The 23,745-nt window shown below is 40.1% G+C and overlaps 1 protein-coding gene across 1 annotated transcript in view; it reads left to right on the forward strand.

The window, feature by feature from the left end:
• Positions 1-23,745, forward strand: part of MEGF6 (multiple EGF like domains 6) — a 2,184,612-nt gene that overhangs the window by 550,719 nt on the left and 1,610,148 nt on the right. The window contains exon 4 of the mRNA XM_044062967.1: positions 1,303-1,425. Within this exon, the coding sequence (XP_043918902.1) occupies positions 1,303-1,425 (123 nt within the window). The remainder of the gene's footprint in view (positions 1-1,302; positions 1,426-23,745) is intronic.

Below are 23,745 nucleotides of genomic sequence, written 5' to 3' on the forward strand. Positions count from 1 at the left end.
GTAAAGAAACGTTTTTCATAGACAGATGGATAGTCAATATTTTCTTACCAATTCTAATCTCTTTGCTTTTCGTGTTGTAACATGAATATATATAGGTCTACTTCAAATAAATGAAAGACCACTTACCGGAAAACACCAAAACATGAATTTAACAAATGAACACAATGCCGAAGGATTTCACAGGCTAAGTATCCGGGTGGCCAACAAGGGAAATTTCCTTTTCCCCACTGTAGTGCAATCCCGGAGTTGGTATATTTAGTTAGGGGGGTGTGAGGTAGTGTGGTGTGTTTCGTTGTTAGACGGTGACCAACTGGATACTTACCCTGTGAAATCCTTCGGCTTTGTGGTTATTCGTTTAAGTCAGGTTTTGGCAATGTCATCTTGGTGATGTCTTCCTCTGTAATGTGGGGTTTTTGAAGTAGACCCGTGTGTGTGTGTGTGTGTGTGTGTGTGTGTGTGTGTGTGTGTGTGTGTGTGTATATATATATATATATATATATATATATATATATATTTCAATTCTCAGCTAAAGTGTCTTCTGTGTGGAGACATGCATGAATGGGTGTCCCTTCGTTGAAGGTTGTGCGTCAGAGCTGGCAACTCAGCACATAAAAATCTACTGCCAATCATTAGTGGACCGGAGTTCCGCTGTGGCGACTCCTATCCGGGAAAAGCCGAAGGATACAACAACACACACACACACACACACACACACACACATATACAGATGCATACATACACACACATGGAGAGAGTTATAGTTGCATTTATGAATAAATGTTAAATATGGGCATGAAGCCTATGCTTTTTAAAAATAAGGTGACTCACGTCTTTGTAATTATTATTGTAATTTATATTATGTATATTTTCTAAGCTCAAAAGGTAAGTGAAATCACTACTACTTCAACTTTAAAATAAAATGATATTTGCAAATGCCAACACTTCTATACTCCCTGTAAACTGAATTGGTATAATGTGGATCTGTGTGCTGGATCATTGGTGTTACATAGGCATGTATAACACAGAAAAGATAAGTAAACCTGCCCATCTGTTTGTAACTAGCTGCCCGAGTATACCTCGTCTTGTGCAGGTGATAGCAATTTAAAATATAAATTGGAAACCTGGACAAAAAAAAGTGTTAAACATTTTTTAATTTTATAGGAATAAAGATCTGTGTACAGTTTTGTGTCTTCTTAGCATCTTGGATATGGTTGGTGGAAAAACTGTTTTTCTCTTCCACAGCTTAAAAAAGCTGTGAAATCATTTTATTATATCTGACATAGTAACAACTTCTTTCTGCAGTGAAGGACCTGTGTACTGTTAATAATGGTGGCTGTATGCACAAGTGTCGTAGTCATCAAGGAACTGTCCACTGTGAATGTCACCCAGGATATCAAGTTGCATATGACAACAAAACCTGTGAAGGTATGCAAAATCTACTTTCCAAATTTGTATACTTACTGTACATATGAGCTTAAAGTTACAGAAATAGCCTTTGTATCACGTTTTCTTAAGATTTCATTTGACATCCATATTAAAGGAAAGTCACACACACTGTTTGGTTTTGGCTTGTACACATCTACATGTCAGTATACGTTTGTGCTGCCTATTGCATAAATTATAGTTGTCTTTTCTTATAGTTTTACATTTTGTATACAAGGGGAAAATCATTCTTCTGGTCTGCCTTTGCTGACATGGTTATTTTGTATATTATTGGACCGTGTAGTGGTGCAGCGGTAGCGTTGTCACCTCAGGGTAAGAGGTTCTCCAGTTCGATTCTTGTCTGGGTGCCTTCTGTGTGGAGTTTGCATGTTCTCCTTGCATTCGTGTGTGTTTCCTCCCAAGTTTCAAAGACATGCGTCTGGAGCGTTTTTCCCTGGTCCTCTGCTGAAAATTGGCTTTGTTCCAAGTCAGACTTTCCCAGTAAACAAATGTTAAATAAAATAAAATATTTTTTTGATAAGTAGGTAGGCAAAGTAATTTTAATGAATTAATTTCAGGTACAATTTAGGCCACTTAAGGGGTATTGTCCACTTAGTTACAGAAAAAAGGCTAAATGTAAGAATAGTGGACGGAAATGCATCCACATACAAATGTAAATAAAGCCAACTGAATTCAGCATGGAAACCAAAAAAGCACATTTGTGTTTTCATGTGCCAGCTGTTTGATATGTCCACATATGTAGACTTAAACTAGTGTATTTGTGTATATGTGTGTGTGTGTGTGTGTGTGTGTGTGTGTGTGTGTGTGTGTGTGTGTGTGTATGTGTGTATGAGAGAAGTCTAAAATGTCTGCTATGCTTATTGGCTGTGCTGAAGCCTTTGGTTTAGCAGTTTACTTTCTGTTTTGGAAGATACTTGAATCTTGGGATCACCCTGTTTCAGTATTTATCACATTCATAGCTTTGCCTCCCAGTTATTCCATCATAAAAGACCTCACTCCGAAATAATAGCATACAAAGATGTAGTGTCATCATGTTACTTATTTTACACATCAGTCTGTTACAGGTACCCTAGTACACATAACAGTTATACAGGTAGGAAAAGAAGTTGTATTACCTCAGTAACTATCCAGGCTTTAATAACACAGTTTGCTTCACATCTTATATATTATGGCACATTCTCAAACTGATGGGTTTTATAGCCATATGTTGGGGATCTTGAGGAGCTTGGACTATAACCTGACGAGCTCACAGCTTTGGTATTGAGAATCACTTCATTGTCATCATGCAGTGCTATTTTCCCACACCATCATCTCAGGTTCATAGGTTCATAGGTTCATAGATTAGTACTAAGCTAACAGCCGTTCTGGGCCATTTTAAGCCTAGCCAGTTACCCCATGTGAGACTCAAACCCTGTACCTTGTAACTGTAAGGTAAACATCATAACCATTATGCCAACCTCCCGCTCAATTCAGAACTCAGTTCTGTTTGACATTTTGTTAGGCATGTATTTGCAGTTTCAGCATTTTATTATGTTTCCTTCATCATTCCTTTGTAGTCTCTCATCATTTGTTGACATCTAGAAATGCATTGCAACTCCCTAATGATAGTTTGTAGCATAGCTGTAGTCAATTTGGCCATGCACATTAAACATGCTTGTAGCATTATGCATTTGACTTGCTAAACTATGCATATTTAGGGTGTTTTCCATGTTACATGCAGTATTTCTGATGAGCATGGCAGTTCTGTATACGCTGCATAGCCTTTTTAACTTTTGTTTGAAATTCAAGAAAGAGAGAGAATACTGATTCTGAAGTCCTGATTTAGACCTTTATTAGGCATAGAATATAAAAAGTGTACAGACAAATGAAGAATAGATTCAGATTCAAGTTATTTTAAGGGAAATTACATCATAAATCATGTTGTTACAGACATGCTACAAAGGAAATTCAATTATTCGTAGAATGTAAAATGTTGCTTCACTTTCAAACATAGACTATGATATAGTCAAGAGTTGTGATAGAAGCACTGTTTTCCAGCCATAATTTCAGAAGTGCGCCCTTTGTCTTGTTAAATTTATCAATAGTTTTCACCCACCACATCCTCTGAAGGAAGAATGTGAGCAATTTATTGAATACATTAAGGAAGAATGTGAGCAATTTATTGAATACATTAAGGAAGAATGTGAGCAATTTATTGAATACATCAAGGAAGAATGTGAGCAATTTATTGAATACATTAATAATAGTACTAATTTTCTTAAATTCACATGTAACATAAAAACTGACAATTTACAATACCTAGATGTAGATTTGTGGAACAACACAGAGAACAATTGTTTCATGTCCAGGATTTACCGAAAAGATAGTTATTCCAACATGTTCCTGCACTATAACAGTAACCATCCTTTATATCAAAGGAAAGGAATTATTAAAGGACAGATAATTAGAGCAGCAAGAATATGTAGTGAGGAAACCTGGTTTGAAGACGAATGTTTGTTTTTAATGAAGTTATTCCAAGAAAGAGGCTACCCAAAACAGTTAATAGAGGTAGTAACGACAGAAGTGAGAAGTCAAAGAAAAGAAAGGTACTTTCCTTTATTAGGTGAAGAGCGTAGATATGAAAGTAAGAAAATGGATAATGGATCAAAAGAGAATGAATGCCTTTTTGTTCACACAAATTGCAACGAAAGTGTAGCGGTAGAAAGGGCGATTAACAAATACTGGCCTATAATTACTATGAACGAAGAGTTTAAGAAACTGCTTGGGGGTAAACCACAATTTATTAGAAGGCGTAATAGAAACCTAAAGGAATTACTGGAAACAAACCCTGATGTAGGGCAAAGTGGAATGACCCAAAAGATTGGGACATTTAAATGCAATAGTTGCAAGCAGTGCCCTAATATTATGAATAAAAAAGGGTTCTATTTGAAGTCAAGGAAAACATATATAAAATCTCCTGGGTACTTCAATTGCAAAGCTAAAGGAGTAGTATATCTTGGTTTATGTCAGTATTGCCAAAGTTTTTACATTGGAAAAACAGAGAGAACACTGGCAAAACGAATATACGAGCACCTTTACGATATTAGTAAAAGTAAAGAAACAAATGCCTTCTATAAACACTCCTTAGTATGTGAAAGAATGAAGATAGAATTTATGGTATTAGAACAGGGGGTGACTGGGAAACATCATTAGAGTTCAAAGAACTGCTTTGGCAGATAAGATTAGATGCGGCCAAAACTCCAGGTCTAAATGGAGCTATTAGTATTGGTAGCTTGTTAAAAATTAGAAGAGCTAAGCTATAATACAATAAAATTTAATATATTACAAAACCATTTTTACAATATTAAAAAATGGTTAATAGCAAAGAAAAAACACACAGTTTGGGTCCCTGGCCATATTAGAGGCAGTTAATAGAGGGTTGACCAAGATGTTAGCAACCACAGCCGGATACAGTACAGCGACGAAGTGTGGCAAATGAATATGTCCACTTTTATAAGTAGGATAGAAAGAATGAAGAAGGTATAGTCACATACATACTTCTTCCATGTTCTTTGTGCAGACATACATACATTTTGTAAACATTTTATACATATATTTGTTGTCAAAAGCGGTTCGCAGCATAACTAATTTGCAGACATACAACAAGGCATACCATATATGCAAAAGGGACGGGGTACTATAGTTATTAAAATATGAAGTATCTGTATATTCTTTGTTCTGCATATGCTGATTGATTTGCAAATTGTTAATGAAATGACTATGAGGCTTAAAAACAATCGAATTTGCTTTTGCCATAAGGCGTTGTATACATACTGTTTAATACTCTTTAATATGGTTTTTAAAATGTATGGTTTTTAATATGTATTTTTTAAAGACAATTATTATATAATTATTTAATGTTTAATTTTAGACATGCATTTAATATTAATATGAACTACAGATGAGTTATGATATAAAAAATACAACAAGAATTAACACTATCAGTTTGTATTAGTATAAAAAAGGATCCTTTTGCTTTAAATGCAGTGTAATTCATAATTAATTGATTATCAATCAAGTAATTAAGTAGGGCAGAAATAATATAAAAGAAGCTGCCTAGTAATGAATTAAATGTCTTGATAAAGCCTGGGAGGGCCCGGGTGAAAGCGCTTGACGGGATATTTGGATTTACTGTATGTTTTTAACGCTTTTACTGGTGAAGCTGAAAATAAAAGTTTTTGTTTCTGCACTTTGGTTTGGCACCTGGATATCCTGCTTTTTGAATTTTACCAGTTGGTGCTGTTCCTGTAAAGGAGTTTGGTGTTTGGTTATCATAACCATTATGCCAACCTCCCGCTCAATTCAGAACTCAGTTCTGTTTGACATTTTGTTAGGCATGTATTTGCAGTTTCAGCATTTTATTATGTTTCCTTCATCATTCCTTTGTAGTCTCTCATCATTTGTTGACATCTAGAAATGCATTGCACTCCCTAATGATAGTTTGTAGCATAGCTGTAGTCAATTTGGCCATGCACATTAAACATGCTTGTAGCATTATGCATTTGACTTGCTAAACTATGCATATTTAGGGTGTTTTCCATGTTACATGCAGTATTTCTGATGAGCATGGCAGTTCTGTATACGCTGCATAGCCTTTTTAACTTTTGTTTGAAATTCAAGAAAGAGAGAGAATACTGATTCTGAAGTCCTGATTTAGACCTTTATTAGGCATAGAATATAAAAAGTGTACAGACAAATGAAGAATAGATTCAGATTCAAGTTATTTTAAGGGAAATTACATCATAAATCATGTTGTTACAGACATGCTACAAAGGAAATTCAATTATTCGTAGAATGTAAAATGTTGCTTCACTTTCAAACATAGACTATGATATAGTCAAGAGTTGTGATAGAAGCACTGTTTTCCAGCAATAATTTCAGAAGTGCGCCCTTTGTCTTGTTAAATTTATCAATAGTTTTCACCCACCACATCCTCTGAAGGTGTACTTCCTTAAATTACTTGATTTTGGCTGATTTTGCCAAATGGCTTGCTGGCTGAAATTGCAGGCATCAGAAGTACTGAGCTGTGCTTATGCTATAATTGCCAAGGCCTGGAGGTGGTACAAATAATTAATAGGCAGGGTGTGTACAGACAGCAAAGCTTTTAAGAGTGTATTTTTAATTATTATACAGGAAAGGGTAATTAGTATTCTAAAATGTGCATGCTGATTAGACACCCCAGTCAGAGTCCCTGTTTTAAATTGAGCATATCCCATAGAAAGAAGTCTGGGTACTAAACTAAAAAAAATATATCTCTGAATATTTTACACAAAAATTCTGGACAGTTAAAAAGTATAGTTAGAGATAACACAATCTCCTCTCAACTGTCCAGACTTTAGCATAATGTCCCTCTCTCATTTCCTTATATGTTTGGCCTGTCCTTGTAAACTTTTAAATTTTCTGCCTAATCATTCACCATTCTGGTAATGGCAGACATTAAAGTTCCCTGCCACCCCCACCCCCAAAAAAGTGTAAAACAAAAGTAAGGCAGAAAGACAGAGAGGCAAACTGCTACTGGAATGCTGTCATCTTCTACAGCTTCCAAGCACTGCACTGATGTGCTGGGTTAATGTAGGGATGTATGCGCCATACATATGCGCAGTGCATCAGTAAAAGTATAGAAGGTGGAAGTACCAGTATACAAAAACATTATTTAGGAAAGGTAAGCAATTTCTTTCTTAAATAATATCATCGTATAATAGCAATGACCCAACCCTAGATGTGGGTATCACAGGATTTACCCATGACTGGCTTTGTTTGATTACTTTGGCTTTGCCCTGTGATCAAACCACACCAGCCATGGTTAAATCTTGTGATACCCACACATAATTGTAGGTTATTGCTAAATTATTACTAAATTATTATCTTCACATCCTAGTAATTTTGAAGTTTAAGTACACAGATGTGCATTTTCAAAGGTTGCAGTTTTCATTTGCAACATCTCAAGAAATCATTTTCAGTAAAAAGTTTTCATCCAAGTGTTGTCTATTTTTCTAGTCTTGGTAGGGCTTCCCTGATGACTCTTTCTACCACTGAATTATTTAGCAGTATCACTCATATCATTTACTTATTCATTCTTTCTCCAACGAACTTTATATATTTACTTTCCCTGTACTATACCCTACCTTCTGAGTGTTTTGGTCAGATGCTGCATGATTTTGCTTCTTCTCTGCCATGTGTACAAGTCTATCACAGTATTGATGAGGTCCCAAAATGAAATTATGCAGTGAACAAATAAACCAGGAAGGCAGAAAGACAAACTAAAACAAGGTGTGTGTGGCACAGAATACAAGTACAACCAAAAGATGCTCTTAAAAAACGTAGTAAAATCCACTGGCTTTTATTAATACAAGCTGGAATAAAATATTTATTTTATTCCAGCTTGTATCAATAAAAGCCAGTGAATTTATACAGTGCACGTTGTCCCTTCTTCTCTTACAGTTTTGGTGCCAGATTGCCCCTTCATCCCAGGAACTGTTTTCTTCTGATTACCATGCTTTCTGTATATCTTTGTAGAGCACTCCTGATGTGATTAAAATGTAATGTTTAGTTTTCTCTATTCTCCACATTTGGTATGCTTCCAGCAAGGCCCTATATAACAAGTGTAAGTTTGTTCCATTCGTCATAGTGAATATGTTTCTTGTTTGTGGCAAATTCATTTTAGCATTAAATCCTTTTAATAAAAAAATGAGTAAAAAGACAGTATAATAGATTACCATAGAACAAGTAGTGAGCAGCACAATTGCAGTTCAAAGAAATTGTATTTATCTGAAAAACATGGTATGATAAGAACTACAGGCATTTTAAAACTCTGAAGATCAGCAATAGAATAGAAGAGAAATTGGAAATGTGTTTTAAAGATGTTGTCATATTTGCAAAAAAATATTACCTAGTCTGTCAAGCCTTTCACGTTTAGTCATAAAGACTGCCGTGTGTCTTATGCTTTGTATTTGTTTTAGTCTGCCATGTTTCTTATGGTTTGTATTTGTTTTAATGAGAAACCTCTAGGGCCACACCAATTTGTGTAAGTTCCTAGTTAAGGACATGCAGAAGGGAGCATTGTGCTCGATTATGGGCCTAATGAGGGCCGAGTGCAATGACACTATGACTTTTGATCTTGATGTCATACCTTTATTTATAAGTTGAGCCACACAGAAAGATTTCCTCACTAACGCAGTTACCTGTTTGTCAAAGTTTAGTTTACTATCTCTCTGTGTTTCTAGGTCCCTCATCACTGGTCTACTTTTAGGGGTGTGCTATCAATATTATAATTTCCTAGGATATCTGATTTACAGAAGAGTATGATTACACATTTTGTAGTATTTAGTCTCAGACCATGGCTGTGTCACCAGTCATTTGTCGTTTCTAGTCCTGTTTGTAGGATGTTAACATCATCTGGGGATTCACGGATACAGTCATCAGCAAACGTGGTGAGCCAGAGGCCCCTAACATTGGCCTTCACGTCAGAGAAGTATATACCAAACAGGAGAGGTCCCAACACTTAGCCCTGTAAGGCACCACTAGTAGCAGGTTTCTTTTCAAAAGTGGATTCACCTATACAGACAACATGTGTCCTGTCAGTGAGACAGCTGACAATCTATCTAACAATGTAGGGGTTTATGGCTAAGTCAGAAAGTTTATCTATGATCCCCAAGTGGGGGATTATGTTGAAAGCTTTGGCTAGTTCTAGATAAGTGGTGTGTACAGTTTTCTCCTCATCCATAGCCCCAGTAACTTTCTTGAAGAAGTCCACTAGATTGAGCAGGAAAGACCTCCCTTTGACAAAGCCAAATTGTGTCTAGTCGAGTGTTCGGAGAGTTCCTATGTCATTATTGATCAGGTCCATCATAATTCTCTCCTTGGCTTTGCAGATAAGACTGGTCATGCCAATGGGTTGTACTTCTCTGGGTCAATTGTTAGGCTCCCCTTGTGCATAGGGATGACTGCTGTGCTGTAGTTCTTCATTACCCTGGGCCAAAGCCTGTCCATAGGTGGTGGTGGTTAAAAAGGGCTTCTAGTGGCCCTAATGTATTCTGTTTTAAGCTATTTACCAAGCATCATAGAATGTTGTTGGGACCCATGGGGGCTGTGATTTTGGTTTTAGTGAGTGCAATAAGAACCTGTTCCATTGTAATGACCAGTAGGAGGATGTTTGCTGGTATTTCTTTTTGTGTGGTAAGAGGTGATGGGGAAAATATTTGAACTGAACTTGTCAGCCAGCAGGTTTGCTATAGTTTCAGGCTGGGTGTAAGTGCTGCCATACATGATTAACTTTGCACATTGTTGAGCATTTCCCCTGACGTTACGAAAAAGTCTTATGGTTAGCTTTCACTAGGGGCACTATCTTTGGCTCATAGTTTGCTTTTGTAGATTTGACTACCTCTCTAATTTGTTTGTTTAGATTGGCGAGTGTCTTTTTGCACTGTTTTGACTGTTCCTTCTTGGCTTTGGAGAGAATCTTTTTCACTTTGGTGAATAGCCTATTTATGTTAGGGGTCCACTAGGGTGGTTTATTTTTGCCAGTAATCATAGGTTTAACTCAGACAGGTACTGGCTCCTCTATAAAGCTATGAATGTGGTTGTACAGTGCTTTTGTGTACAGCTGACAGCCTTAGTGTCATCCGGGTTCAGAGGGGCGTGAAAGTTTAATAAGCTGTCACTTAGTTTGTGATAATTGGCCTTAGCAAAGTTCTTAACAGGTTTGGAGTTTGATGGGTGTTCTAGGTTAGTTTTAATACTAAAGGAGATCATTTATTTCTCAGATCTTACCAAGGAGGAGTTAATGTATAGGAGAGAGCAGCATCCCCCATTGTTCATAAGTACTAGGTGTAGGATATTTGTACCTCTGGTTGGGGAGTTAACTAGTTGCTTCAGTGTGTTTGCAAGTGAATTATGGGTTATATACGTCTCCCAGTTTATGGAGGGGTAGTTGACGTCACCCATAAGTATGGAGTTAGGCTGAATGGTAAGAGATTCTATTAGGTTTAGTTAAGAGGTCTGGTTTTCCAGACTCATGTTAGGAGATCTATTGCTAGCAATATGATACGATATGATAGGGGGTCACACCTATGGTTAGAGGGGCATGGAGCAACTCAAGTGAGTCATGTTGATGGACCAGCCTAACAATGTACTTGCCCTTTATGAACAGTGAGACACCTCCTCCCTTTCTTTTATCCTGAGCTGAGGGGGCTGAAATCTATGAAAAGCATTATAGTCTTTGATAGCAGGGGTGCTTTCATTGGCTCTGAACCATGTTTCCGTGACTTCACATATGTCTGCATTCTCCGGGGTGAGGAGTGCTTCCAGGGAGGGCAGTTTTTTATTTAAACTCCTAGCATTCAACAGCAGTACCGTTAAGTAGTCTTGAGTGTTTTTTATGTTGGAGGATTTAACAATTTGGCACAGCCTAAAAAGGGCACTATGGGGATAGGTAAAGTTTTTGCTGGTATCTAGAAGACAAGTGATGACAAGTGCAAACCATTTCTGGCAAAGCATTGTGGTTTGCAGATCATGTCTACCCAGGCTGACAGGTACTGGATCCCCTTGTTGTGACACCAGAAACTAAGCCAATTGTTGAAGTCAATCATTTTTTGCTGGTACTGTGGCATCATCATTGGTGAAGGTAGGATGCAATAGTCTACATTCATAGCCACCTGAGACACATATTCAGAGAGCTATATCATGTCTCTCTTCATATAGTCCAATGAGGTACATCGTAGGTTGTTTATGACCACATGGACTATGGACCATGTCAGACTGGTACTTGTGGTTTAAAGATCAAAGTGCGTGCATGATCTGGTGGATCCTGGCTCTAGATAGACAGCTCACTGTAATCTTGTCTTGTTTAACATGGTAAAGGGGACATCAGTATGTCTTACCATGGAATCCCAATAACTAGAATGTTTGGATGTGTGGTGTGTTGCCTTATGGGCTTGGAAGAGGGTTACTATTATTTTTAGAGTTATGTGTTGTGTAAGGTGCTGTCTTTGTTGAGTGCACAGGGCCACTGAGAGAAGCTTTTAGGAGTTCTTGGAGGTTTAGGTAGATTACAAGTAAGTACCTCCACATATATGGATATATGGTCTATTTGTTTGTTCCTTAGTGATGGTAATGAGTGTTTTGGGTGTACTGCTTGTAAGGTAGTTTGCATTTTTTCATGTGTCATGTAACAGCTTTGCCTCCAATTACATTTTTTATCTACATCTCTCACACACTGTGTTTGTTGGAAAATTAAATGGTTGTTGGTGAACATGAGGCAGTTACTACACTGCCTCAGGATGCCCATGTCCACTAGGCCAGAAAAAGAGATGACATGGAAGTGCCTATCCATTATACTAGATCCTTAGTAGATGGGATAGTGTAGGGGAGAGCCACTTAAAGGTCTAAGTGAGAGTGTTTAGTAGTATACTATTATATGACATGCAATGGTGCTGCCCTCTGTGCAAACTGGCATATCTCTGAGTACCTATGAACACTGGGAGACTATGGAGAGCATTTCCTGTAGAGGATTTTAAACTGGAGAGGTTTGCTTATATACAAAGCATGGGTAACTGCTTTTGTGTGATGCACAAATGCGAGGCTTTTATGCCAGGAGTACGAAAGACTTTTACACAGTTAAGCCATCAGGCCAGTCTGATAAACACACAATAAGCCTTCTACCAGCAGTTCCAAAGTCAGATGGGTTGAATCAGCCCTCTGCTCCCACCAGACTGAAGAGAAACCCTGTTAATGTAAAACTAACTGGCTTTGATCTCAAGTGCAATAATAAATGCTTTACAACAAAAGGCAGAACTCCTGCAGTGTCAGGAATCCTTGAAAATAAGATGTCCTTCTATTCATATCCTGCAGTATTCATAACATGAGGGAGTCCACCTCTGGCTGACACGTATGTCTGGCCAGTATACAAAAAACTTAATGCTACTGTAAGGTACGTGCAACGCTGCACATTGGTTAGTGTACGTCGGCCATAACGAGACGTCAGGTATTACCTACCAACTTAGCAACTTTTCTGCCGCCTGTCCAATCACCAGCTCTGGTCATTGCTCACCAGATTAGCCATGAACTTTGGTTCAAATAAGTATCCCGTAGGGTTTTTTTTTCTTTAAATATTGGCTACTGTTTTGTGTTTATTGAGTCCATGGCAGCTGGGAAGGGCAAGTGTCAATGTGGAATGCAGACTCCACATAAAGATTCTCATGAGCTCTGCTTGTTTTTCTTAGGCACAGACCACAACCACACCACCTGTGCTGTCTGTAAGGCCTTTGTCCCCAAAACTCTTCGCAGCAGTCTAACTTCCCTTAAACTGTATCTGGAGAATCAGCGCCTTAATCATCTAGCACGAGATATGGAGGCCGGGTCGGGCCCTTTAGACGAGCCACAACTTAAAAAGGCCAAGAAGTCTCAACTTGACCTTCCTGCTGATCCTTCTGTTTCGGGCATCGCTCCCAAGGCTGATGTGGGATTGGAGGCTGTCCTGGAATTGGTAGACATTCCTTCGATGGGTACCCCAGCAGAAGCCATAAAGGATCCTACCACCACATCCACGAGGGAATCTCAGACATCTAATTCAGGCATAGTGGGGGGAACCATGGCTTATTACTGAAGGTCTGTGTGGCATCACCCAAATCATCATGCAGGAGGATGTGCCTACTGATGTTGAGGAGTGCAGGCCGATGTCTGGCCCATCCACATTCCACCACATGGAAGCTCCTAAAAAGAAAAAAACTAAATACCAAACATGCTTACCTGGTTCCCCAGGATTAAGCACCAGATTGGCAGGCCTTTTCCCAAGGCCTTTTCAATGCCTTTATGGCTTTGCTCCAGACCTCGACTCCTATCTCTTCACCTGTCTTTCCTCCTTCTACTCCTTTGAAGAGGACCGCGGAGGATATTTCATCAGATGGCGAGGAGTCATTGGGGATGAATCCCTTGCTTAATCCACACAAATTGCTTCCCTCCCGAGTTATGCCTCCACAGAGGAGAAATCTAATGGTATGGATTCACCTAGGGAGGATATTTCCTTTGGGGAAACCATTTTGAAAATGAAAGACTTCTTTAAATAGGACTGCTGCCAAGTGTCTGACATACAGAAGAGGTACTATGACCTCCTCTAGATGGACTCTCCTTCTCCATCTGCCATTCCTCCTGTCTTGCCGGCCTTCTTAGATGCTTTCACAGCTGCTTCTAAATGTCCAGACTCCCACCCTCCAGTGGCCAAACATCCAGATGGATTTTAAAGTGCCTGAGGACTCCAAATTCCTCTTTAAAGCACCTTCTGCAGACCCAGCTACTATCTCAGGTTTAGCTGATAAATCATCCAGACTGTTGCCTTCCACCTCTCTGCTTCCCTCGGATAAAGAGTGCAAAGTCACGGAGAGACTGGAGAAAAAGTATAACTATTGCCTTTCACCTCTCTGCTTCCCTTGGATAAAGAATGCAAAGTCATGGAGAGACTGGAGAAAAAGTATATACTTCTGCTACCGTGGTCTTCAGGGAATTAATTATCAGATACATATGGCCAAAACTTTTTTGGCTCTTTTATCAGATGCAAGGAAACTCCTTTCTGAGCTCCCTGATTCATTCACCAAGGCTAAACTCTCCTCCATTCTAAATTCCTCTGCCCAGGTTACCTGACACTCCATAAAGTGCAGTTATGATGCCATGGAGGCCTCAGTCAGGGCTGCTGCTTATGGGTCTGTTCTGAGGGGGTATTCATGGCTCAAGCACCAACTCTTGCCTGATGACATTAAAGCCAAGCTAATAGATGCCCCTCTGGACAACAAAGTCTTGTTTGGCAATGCAGCTGCAGAACTTTTAAAACACTTCAAGAAAGCTCCAGGATCTAAAGTGCATCTTTCTCTCACCTGTCTCCAGATTCTAGAGGAATTATCCTGCCAAAACCTCCTATGTTAGAAAGGCAGCTAGGGCTCCTTCCACCAAAGGTAAGAGGGACTCCAGGAAACAAACCCCTTCTAAATCTGCTTCCTTCACACTTTATCAGAAACAGCCTTTTCAGGCCAAGCTAGGTAGTCTGTGACTATCTGCCTCCAGATCCATCTACTCCCTTGTCTCCTTGTCTCTCTGTTTCTCCCCCAGCTTGGAATCAGATAACTCAGGACTCTTGGGTCCTTTCCATCATCCAACAAGGATATTTCATGGTGTGGGGAACTCTTCCCTCCTTCACTGGCATCCCACAACCACCAAGAGATCAATTAGAATTCTTTCCACAGGGCATTTCCTCTCATCTATCTCAGGGCACTATTCAGGAAGTACCACACTTTCAAGTGGGGAAAGGATTTTACTCCAAGATGTTTTTGGTCCCCAGGAAGGATGGCTCCTGGAAACCCATTCTGGACCTTTCTCATCTAAATGCCTTCCTGAAAGTCCCCACCTTTCGTATGTTGACTTTACCCACCCTATGCCCACTAATTCTTCCTCAGGCTTTCTTGGTGTCATTAAACATCAAGGTGCCTAACTTCATATCCCCATTCACCAACGGTTCAGGAAATTTAGTCACTTTTCTATTGCTTCCTCACATTTTCAGTTTTGTGCTCTGCCCTTTGGTCTGTCTATAGCACAAAGTGTCTTCACAAAATGTTTAGCTCCTGTCATAGCCTGCTGCAGGCTGCAGGGTATACAGGTTTTTCCATATCTAGATGACCTTCTCCTCCTGGCACCATCCCCAGACATCCTTCTGGAGAATCTCTCCTTCACGATGTCTGTACTGGAAAGTCTAGGATTCACAATCAACTTTCAGAATTCAACTCTGACCCCTTCCCAAGACCACATTTTTCTTGGGTGCAGGATTCAAACAGACAGGATGCTCGTCTCTTTATCCTCAGAAAAGTTCCTGTCCCTTACTTCCTGTTTCTAGGACCTTTACCACTTCAATCCCTAACTGCCAGGTACTTCCTACAACTCCTGGGGTTCATGGCCTTAACAATTCCCATGCTCCCCTTAGCCAAGCTGCATATGAGAAAATTCCAGTGGTTCTTGAGAATGGTTTGGAGCCAACACTCCCACCCTCTAGACTTTGTCATTCCTCTCCTACCCTTTTTGAAAAGAGTTACATTGGTGGATTCTTCAGGTTTCAAGGAATCTAGGCCTAACCCTACAGTCACCTCCTCCCACTCAGGATCTATACATGGATGTGTCAGATACAGGGTGGGGTGCAACACTGAAATCCTGGAAGGTCGGAGATGTATGGTCTCCAAAACAAGCAAAGGAGCACATCAACAGAAAAGAAATGAGGACCTTGATTTTTACCCTCAAAAATTTCAAGTCTATGCTTTCTTTAGAGGTTCTAAGGTGGTTCACAGACAACACCACAGTCCTCTGGTATGTCAGCAAACAGGGGGGGACAAAGTGCTACCTCCTGTGCAGACTGGCATTACAGGCCTGGGAACTAGCCTGGCAAAGTCAGATCTCTCTTCAGGCTGTTTACATTCCTTCAACTCAGAATGTGGTGGCAGACACACTCAACAGGTCTATGACTCAATCCCACGAGTGGATGTAGAACAAGAATGTGTTTCTGGATGTGGCCTATCCATGCGGTACACCTCAGATAGATCTCTTTGCCTCCCCCATGAAAAGACAACTTCCCAAATTTTGTTCCAGGATCCCACATCCCTTGGTATGGAAGGTGGATGCTCTGTACTTTTCTTGGAAGGGGATGTTTATGTTTGCATTCCCTCCCTTCCCACTTCTCCAGAATATCCTGCTGAAATTTCAACGGGAACAACCATAAATCTTGCTGATGACTTTCTTTTGGCCAAGACAGCATTATTTCCCCCTCCTCCTGCATTTAGCCAAGGGCAATCACCACAAGTTACCCCAAGGGATGGGCCTGCTCACACAGGAAATGGGAACTCTAGTGCATCCACAGACGTCAACTCTAAACCTGACCCTGTGGGTAATAGAGTTTAATTCCCTTCAGACACCTTTATTTTGAGGATGTACTTCAAGGTCTGCATGAGGCCAGAAAACCCACTACTAGGAAATCCTATGTTTCCAAATGGAAGAGATTTTCTATCTGGTGTCTCAAAAAGGATTTACAACCAATGTTAGTAGAGGTTTCAGTGGTTTTGCCTTATCTGTGTAAACTGATGAAGAGTAGGCTGTCTTAATCTTCAGTTAAAGCCCATCTTTATGCCATCTCTGCATGTCTACCTATGTCTCCACCTTTAACTTCTAGAGTGGAAGTTGAACTGTTCCTAAAAGGCATCCTACACATCAGACCACCAAGGAAACCAGTCACACCTCCTTGGAATTTCAATTTTGTTTTAGAGAAACTTACCTTGGCCCCATTTGAGCCAGCAAGTTCCTCTTCCCTGCAACATTGCACACAGAAAACTGTTCTTCTCGTGGCAATTACTTCTGCCAGAAGGGTCTCTGAATTACAAGCTGTAATGTCTCCCTCTGCATTTCCAGTCTTTCACAGGGATAGGATTTCTCTTCGCACTAATCCCTCCTTTTTGCCCAAGGTGGTTAATGAGTTATCCCTCAATCAGTATATCAACCTTCCAACCTTTTTTCCTTCTCCACAATCCTCCAGTGAGAGGATTCTACACACTTTAGATGTGCACAGGCAGCTGAGATACTACCTGAACAAAACCAAGTCCATCCGTATGTCTGAATGCCTGTTTGTCTCCTATCACCCAAGGTCCCTGGGTCAACCTGTTTCCAAGCAAACTCTTTCCTCTTGGATTTCTAAGGCTATTTCTTTCTGTTACTTAGTCAATGGAAAGAGTCTTTCTTCTCCTGTGAGGGCACAGTACACTAGGGCAGTGTCTTCTTCTGGGGCCTTCTTTAAAGGCTTGGACACTTACTCCATCCTGGAGGCAGCTAACTGGTCTTCTGTTCATACTTTCACCAAACACTATAAACTAGATGTCTTTCCAGGTCCAGGGCTGAGTATGCCAGAGCTGTTCTGCATGGTTTTGTGGAAAATACTTCTGCTCCTCCGCATGAGCTTTGGTACTCTCCCTCATGTTATGAATATTGCAGAATATGAATAGAAGGACATAGAATAGTTGTGTAAAATCTTATCATAAACATAGATATCCTTCTCTTCTATTTGCTGGAGTATTACCCCCCCCCCCCACCTTCACCCTGATGGTTAGCTGGTCATTGGTTGCATGTTTCCTCACCTATATCAGGCTGGTGCATTGCAGCATTCAGTTCAGTGGTTGGTACGTGCTGATGTCTGCTTTATACCTGATGTCTTTGTATGGCCGACATATGCTAACTGATGTAAGGCATCATACGTACCTTACAGTAGCATTAAGTCTTTGGTATACTGGCTGGACATATAAGTCAGTTGGAGGCGGACTCCCTCATGTTATGAATAGCGCAGCAGATAGAAGAGAAGGGCATCTATAGTTATAGTAAGATTTTACACAACTATTCTTTCACAAATCCTGAGAAATGTTCCCAAATACAGAAATACCAGTAGGATGAAAGACCTTCACACAGTTAAGCCCTCAGACCAATCAGATAAACACACAGTAAGCCATCCACCAGCAATTCCCAACTCAGATGGGTTGAATCAGCCCTCTGCTCCCATCAGAGTGCAACGAAACCCTGTTAATATAAAACTAACTGGTTTTGAACTCAAGTGCAATTACTAATACTTTACAACAAAAGGCAATACTCCTGCGGTATCAGAAATCCTTGAAAATAAGGTCACAAACCCTGAGAAATGCTCCCAAAAACAGAAATACGAGCAGGATGAATGACTTTTACACAGTTAATCCCTCAGGCCAGTCAGAGAAACACACAGTAAGCCTTCCACCAGCAGTTCCCAACTCAGATGGGTTGAATCAGTCCTCTGCTCCCAGCTGAGTGCAGAAAAACATCTTAATGTAAAACAAGCTGGTTTTGAGCTCAAGTGCAATAACAAATGTTTTATAACAAAAGGCAGAACTCCTTCAGTATCAGGAATGCATGGAAATAAGTTCAGAAACCCTGAGAAATGTTCACAAATACAGAAAAAAGTGCACAAATATAGGAGACTTCTACAAACACAGGAAAAACGTTGCAAAACTTAGGAAATATTTTGGCAAACTAAGGAGAAATTGACAAACTCAGAACAACTTCTGCAGTGTCAGAGAAAGGTTAGGAAATATTAGAATACTGTTAAACAATCTAAGAGCAGTACAGTAACAAACATATGGTATTTCTTTAACAGGTGTAGGCTGAAAAACAGTGATAAATTCAACAAAATCAGTAAATGCAGCAGAGAAGTATTAAATAGCACTGAGATAGAGCAAGTGCAAAAAAATACTTATATCAACTTTGTAGGTCCACAGATTGCTTTAGAAGCAATCCAAGTCTTGCAGTCAGAGGTCTCCAAGCCAGGCACAGGGAAACTCAACTGTTTTCTGTCCTTTTTCTCTGACCAGCTCATGTCCTTTATGTCAATAGTGACGTGCTTCCGTTTTTTGTTGTTTTTTGGCCACTCACAAGGCTATTGTTTTGTTGGCTTATTTCATTGTGACTGCTGCTGTTGCCTACCCTCTCTCCTGTATGCTTGCATTCCCATTATCATTTCTGTTATCATTATATCTTCTTGTTCTCTTTGTTTGGCCAATGTGTTCTCACACCTCTCCAACATACGGCCTACTTTACTTCACAGACACCCGTTTCCCCTTAACTGCTGTTTTCACCAGTGCACTTTTCCCATGCTATTTTTCCTGGACTATTCTTACTTAATTTTCTTAATGGCTTTAGGTGCTCTGTGGTGTGAAAGAAGTGAAGTAAGTCTTCCACTCTGTTAAGGCCTGCAAGGATATGGCTGGGCGACACACCCTGCTTTTTCAGCTGTAAAGTACCCTGGAGTTTTGACAGTGTATTGAGAAAGAACTGCCTCAGTCTTTAATTGATCAAAAACAAGGAGTGGCTTCTTTTGCTCAGACCTTTAATGCCTGTCTTCAACACCAGAACTAACCAGGTGACAGGAAGCCAGAGGCACTTAACCTTCTTTCCAGTGGCCTTCTGCCTCCTGACTCCCTGATTTGTACAACCTACCCATCAGCTAAAGTTCAGTAGCCTGCAAGCTATCGTCCCTTGACTATGGACAGACCAATATGGCTTAGAACTTGGGCTTAAACCCTGATCTAGGACTTTAAATTTGCCTCCATAAGCATAAGAATGGTTAATTCCATTCTCCTTCCTCAACAATTGTATCATGTTTTACTCTTCCATTAATTTCTCACTCATATCTTGCCTAAAATCTCTCTGGTTAACTCATCTGACTGTCCCCATCTACACACTTCATTCAGCAGGGCAGCCAAGCAAATTCAGACCCTGTAGCTGTACCAAATATGAAAGCATTAAAACTCCTTTAGCTCTTGTAGTCTTACAGATGCAAACACTGTGACTATTTGCATGTTTTTCCTGTGTGATGACATTCATTCGAATCATACGGCCTGTTTCTAAGAACATCATTTGTTCCATTCTCCAAAACTTAAACCATGCCTAATACTAAAAAAGAGCCACATACGAATACCTCCTGCATTTTTAACAAACTATCTCTCCTGCAAAGCTAGCTCTGCCAGTGTAATCCTGACTTGTTAATAGCTACTGAAGACTTTTATACATTATTTTGAGTATTCTTTCACTATGAAATTCTTTCACTCTTTCACTTCACAAAGGCGGCAGAAGTAATGACTGTTCCTAGTGACATGTCCACACTTTCTTATCCCTGTGACTTCCATATGCCAGCTATAGACTCATTCATAATCACAGTATAGACTAGTACAGAAAATCAGATATATAACCCTCCAGTTTTGTCAAAGAGCATTGCAAAGTATAAACTACATTGAATACATTCCTGTATGAGTAGTCACCGGGGACCTTAGTGTAGACCAGAAAGTTGCATTAGACCATTACATTCACCCTGCATTTAGCTGATTATTTCAGAACTGCTTTCCTGCAGATCATTTGTTGATTATTTAAACACTATTTTCCTATAGATGCTTATTGGCATGATGCCAGGCAGGTGTTACAGAATGCACACTAGTATGCACAAATTTGGCAGCCCTATATCTGGTTAGACTTAGGAAACCTTACTAAGCATTTGCTGTGTTTAGCTAAAGAGAATGCTTCGTAATGATCAGTGATCTTGGATCCTACCCAGTTTATTGAAATAACCTTATTAAACATCTGTTGAAAATAGCCAAATGCAGATGCTTCCAGGATAATATTTCTCCTCTACTTTCCTTCAATCTTCGACTGTTCTCCTAGTCTTTATAATGTTAGCCCATCCTCAAAAACCGATATATCTACCTGGTTTTCATCATAATTTTCGGTACTTAAAATCTTTTTCTTATAGTTTTTATTTTCTTAAACTAGAATGTCCAATGCTTTTAACTTCTCTTTCTCAATTGTATGCTTCCTTCGTTATGAATACGTTTCATATTAAGTTCTATTCATTGCTGTTAGCCCTATTTTTTGTTGTATATACTGTAATAGTATGTTATAACTGTCTTTTTTGATGTCCTAACTGAACTTGCTGTTGCATTATTCCAAACAGGTGGGTTTTCATCACTGAAGTCTAGCCAGGATACCAAAGCCTTAAGCTTCCCACAGCCGTACGTCCAATGTATGAAGTCAGCATGTGAGCATAGGGCTACATAAGCAGATGTATAAGCATAAGTCCTCAGACTATCTCACCACCAGCAAGGATGCAGATCTTGCACCCATTCTGATCTTCACGTGGTCGTTTGTACAGTAAGCCTTTAATTCACATAAGTGTCCCACTGGGGAGCTTTCCTTTTTGTTTGATCTGTTTTGCTGCGATTTTGTTAGATGCCATCTAGGAGGATTAAGTGTTAGTGCAGTAGGCAGATACCCTACAAAGACCTCTATACCCAATGTCTTTTCTGCTTGATTACAGACCATGACGATGGAGCTTGTTCCATCTGTCAGTTCTTTGCACGTAAGACATTGCGTTCTCATTTATCATCACTGAACACTTTCTTAGAGACCCAACAACAGAAGCATTTGGCCAAATCTAAGATGTCAGATCCTTCCACACCTGACATACCTTCTGCTCCAAAGAAAATCACAAAAGGCGTAGGTCTGAAATTCAGTCTGCCCAGTCTGATTCTGACATACATACAGAGGTTACAGAACCCGCAGTACATCCCACGCTATCTCAGACGCCCTAAATTGTGACCCCGTTGGAGTCTGGTATGGTGTCAGAGGACCACACATCCAAAGAGACTGCTACTGCAATGGAGAAGGAGGAACGGTGGATCATTATGTCAGAGGGTCCAGAAGGCACCTCTCAAGATTTTAGTATGGGAAGAGATCTGTCCCGCTATTTTAATTGGATTGCATTATTATGTTATGTGTTTTTCCTGAGTATTTACTCCCAGGTTGAGACTGTAAAAGAAACACGTGGACAAGTGCTCTATATTGGTTAACAACTGGAAATAAATAATAAACTCATTTAATGACTTGATTTTTTTGGTGTGGTCTCATTCTGCTCCTCTAACAAGGTAAAATGAAATGGCTAAACTAATCAACTTCTGAAAAAGTAGCAACTAAATTCATCAGACACTCCAGTACTATGGTTTCTAAGCTTGGAGTTGCACCATCAATAATTAGCACCAAAAGTTGGTCAAGCTCCAAACTGGGCCCCATTAGACCAAAGCTATTACATACTACCTTAGTTAGTAAACTTCTACTAAAATGCACACTTGGTTTCTTAGCAGTAGAGAGCTTAACTCTCACGTTTTGAAATGTGATACTCCATTCATATCCTAACCTTTACAGAGGGCATCCCTCAGGTCCTGGTTAGGGAACATATCCCAGAGAAATTAATCAAGGTACATCAGAGTAATGACACACCATGCCTAGTACAGGCAGACATCATGGTTAAGAAGCATCAGAAAACAAAACATGTTTGTTCTCCTCAACCTCCTCCGTTATCTTCTAGGGTGAAGGAATGGATAGATTTCTCTCAAGGTTTGTTTTAAGGCCTTTTTGGCAATGAAACAACCTCCTTTCTCATCTTAACCCCTCCCCACACACCTCAAAAGATGGCTTTGGATTCATGTTCCTGTGAAAATAAGGAGACTTCTGATTCTGCTATTCTCTGGCTTAATCCTCCCATATGCACTCTCCTGGTCAAGTCCTTTTGGATAATGAGGACTCAATTTCAGCTTATCCTCCAGTAGAAGAAGCTTCCCTTGGAGAGATCCTCTTAAATATGATGTATTTCAACTTGGAATCTAGGCAGATTTCAGAGGTGCAAATAAGATGCACCAATCTTTTAGAAATGGTACCCCCCCCCCCCCCCAGGTGTTCTTCGTGTTTCACTGTTGCAGTCATTACACTTGTGTTATCCTTCTGGCAGGCTATCCTCAGTCGACTTGAATTCCAAAGTCTAGGTCCAGCGTCGGTTGCTGTCGCCTCTTCCCTGACGTCAGTGCACCAGGGGTATAAAAGATGCAGCCGACGCCATTTTCTCCAGTCTTTCTTGCCACCAGTGCCCGAAGCAGAAGCAGTTCGCAAGTGCCGGTCAGCCGACTCCTGAGTGTTCGAATTTCAGATCCGAAGTCAACTTGAAAAGCTAAGTACCCCGTTGGGGAAAACTTTTTTCTTGCTCCAGACCAATGTCAGAAAAAGTTAATAATTGTATTTCTTGTGGGAAGCAAATATCTCATAAGGATTTTCATTCTTACTGTATTCCTTGCCTAGGCCCTGACCACAACGTTGCTTGTTGTCGGTTTTGTGCTAGATTTAACCAGCGCACTGTAAAGCACCAGTACGATTTTGCTTTTCACTATTTTGGCAGAAGATTTAATTACATGATGCTGTCGGATAGCCAACCGGCTACTGCAATTCACAAGAAATGCAAAGAAAAAGAAAAGGACAGGCATTTGAGGACTAGAAAAGGACAGGCATCTGAAGACTAAAACCGACGAAGCTTCTACCAAGCCAGTCACCAGTTCACTGGCTCTCAGTGAGGCACTTTCGCAGCCCCTGGCACCCGCTACTTTGGAACCCCAGGCCACTACAGACTCCCACATAGAGTCGCCTAGGCTGCTGGAAGCTCAAGGTACTGGACTTTCGGAAACTATTCCCTCAGATGGGTCCGGAGCCACTGAGCAGGCATCGGCTTCTGAGGGTGTTTTCAGACGTACTCAATTGTATATTAAAGCGACTCCAGCAACAAAGGCAAAGACTAAAGCATCTTTAAAGACAAAGAAACAAGTATACCATCCTCATGGTCAGGCCTCCATGCCCAAAAAA

Source organism: Protopterus annectens, chromosome 2.part1 (assembly GCF_019279795.1).
Source record: "Protopterus annectens isolate FY-2018-M chromosome 2.part1, PAN1.0, whole genome shotgun sequence".
Lineage (NCBI taxonomy): Eukaryota > Metazoa > Chordata > Ceratodontiformes > Protopteridae > Protopterus > Protopterus annectens.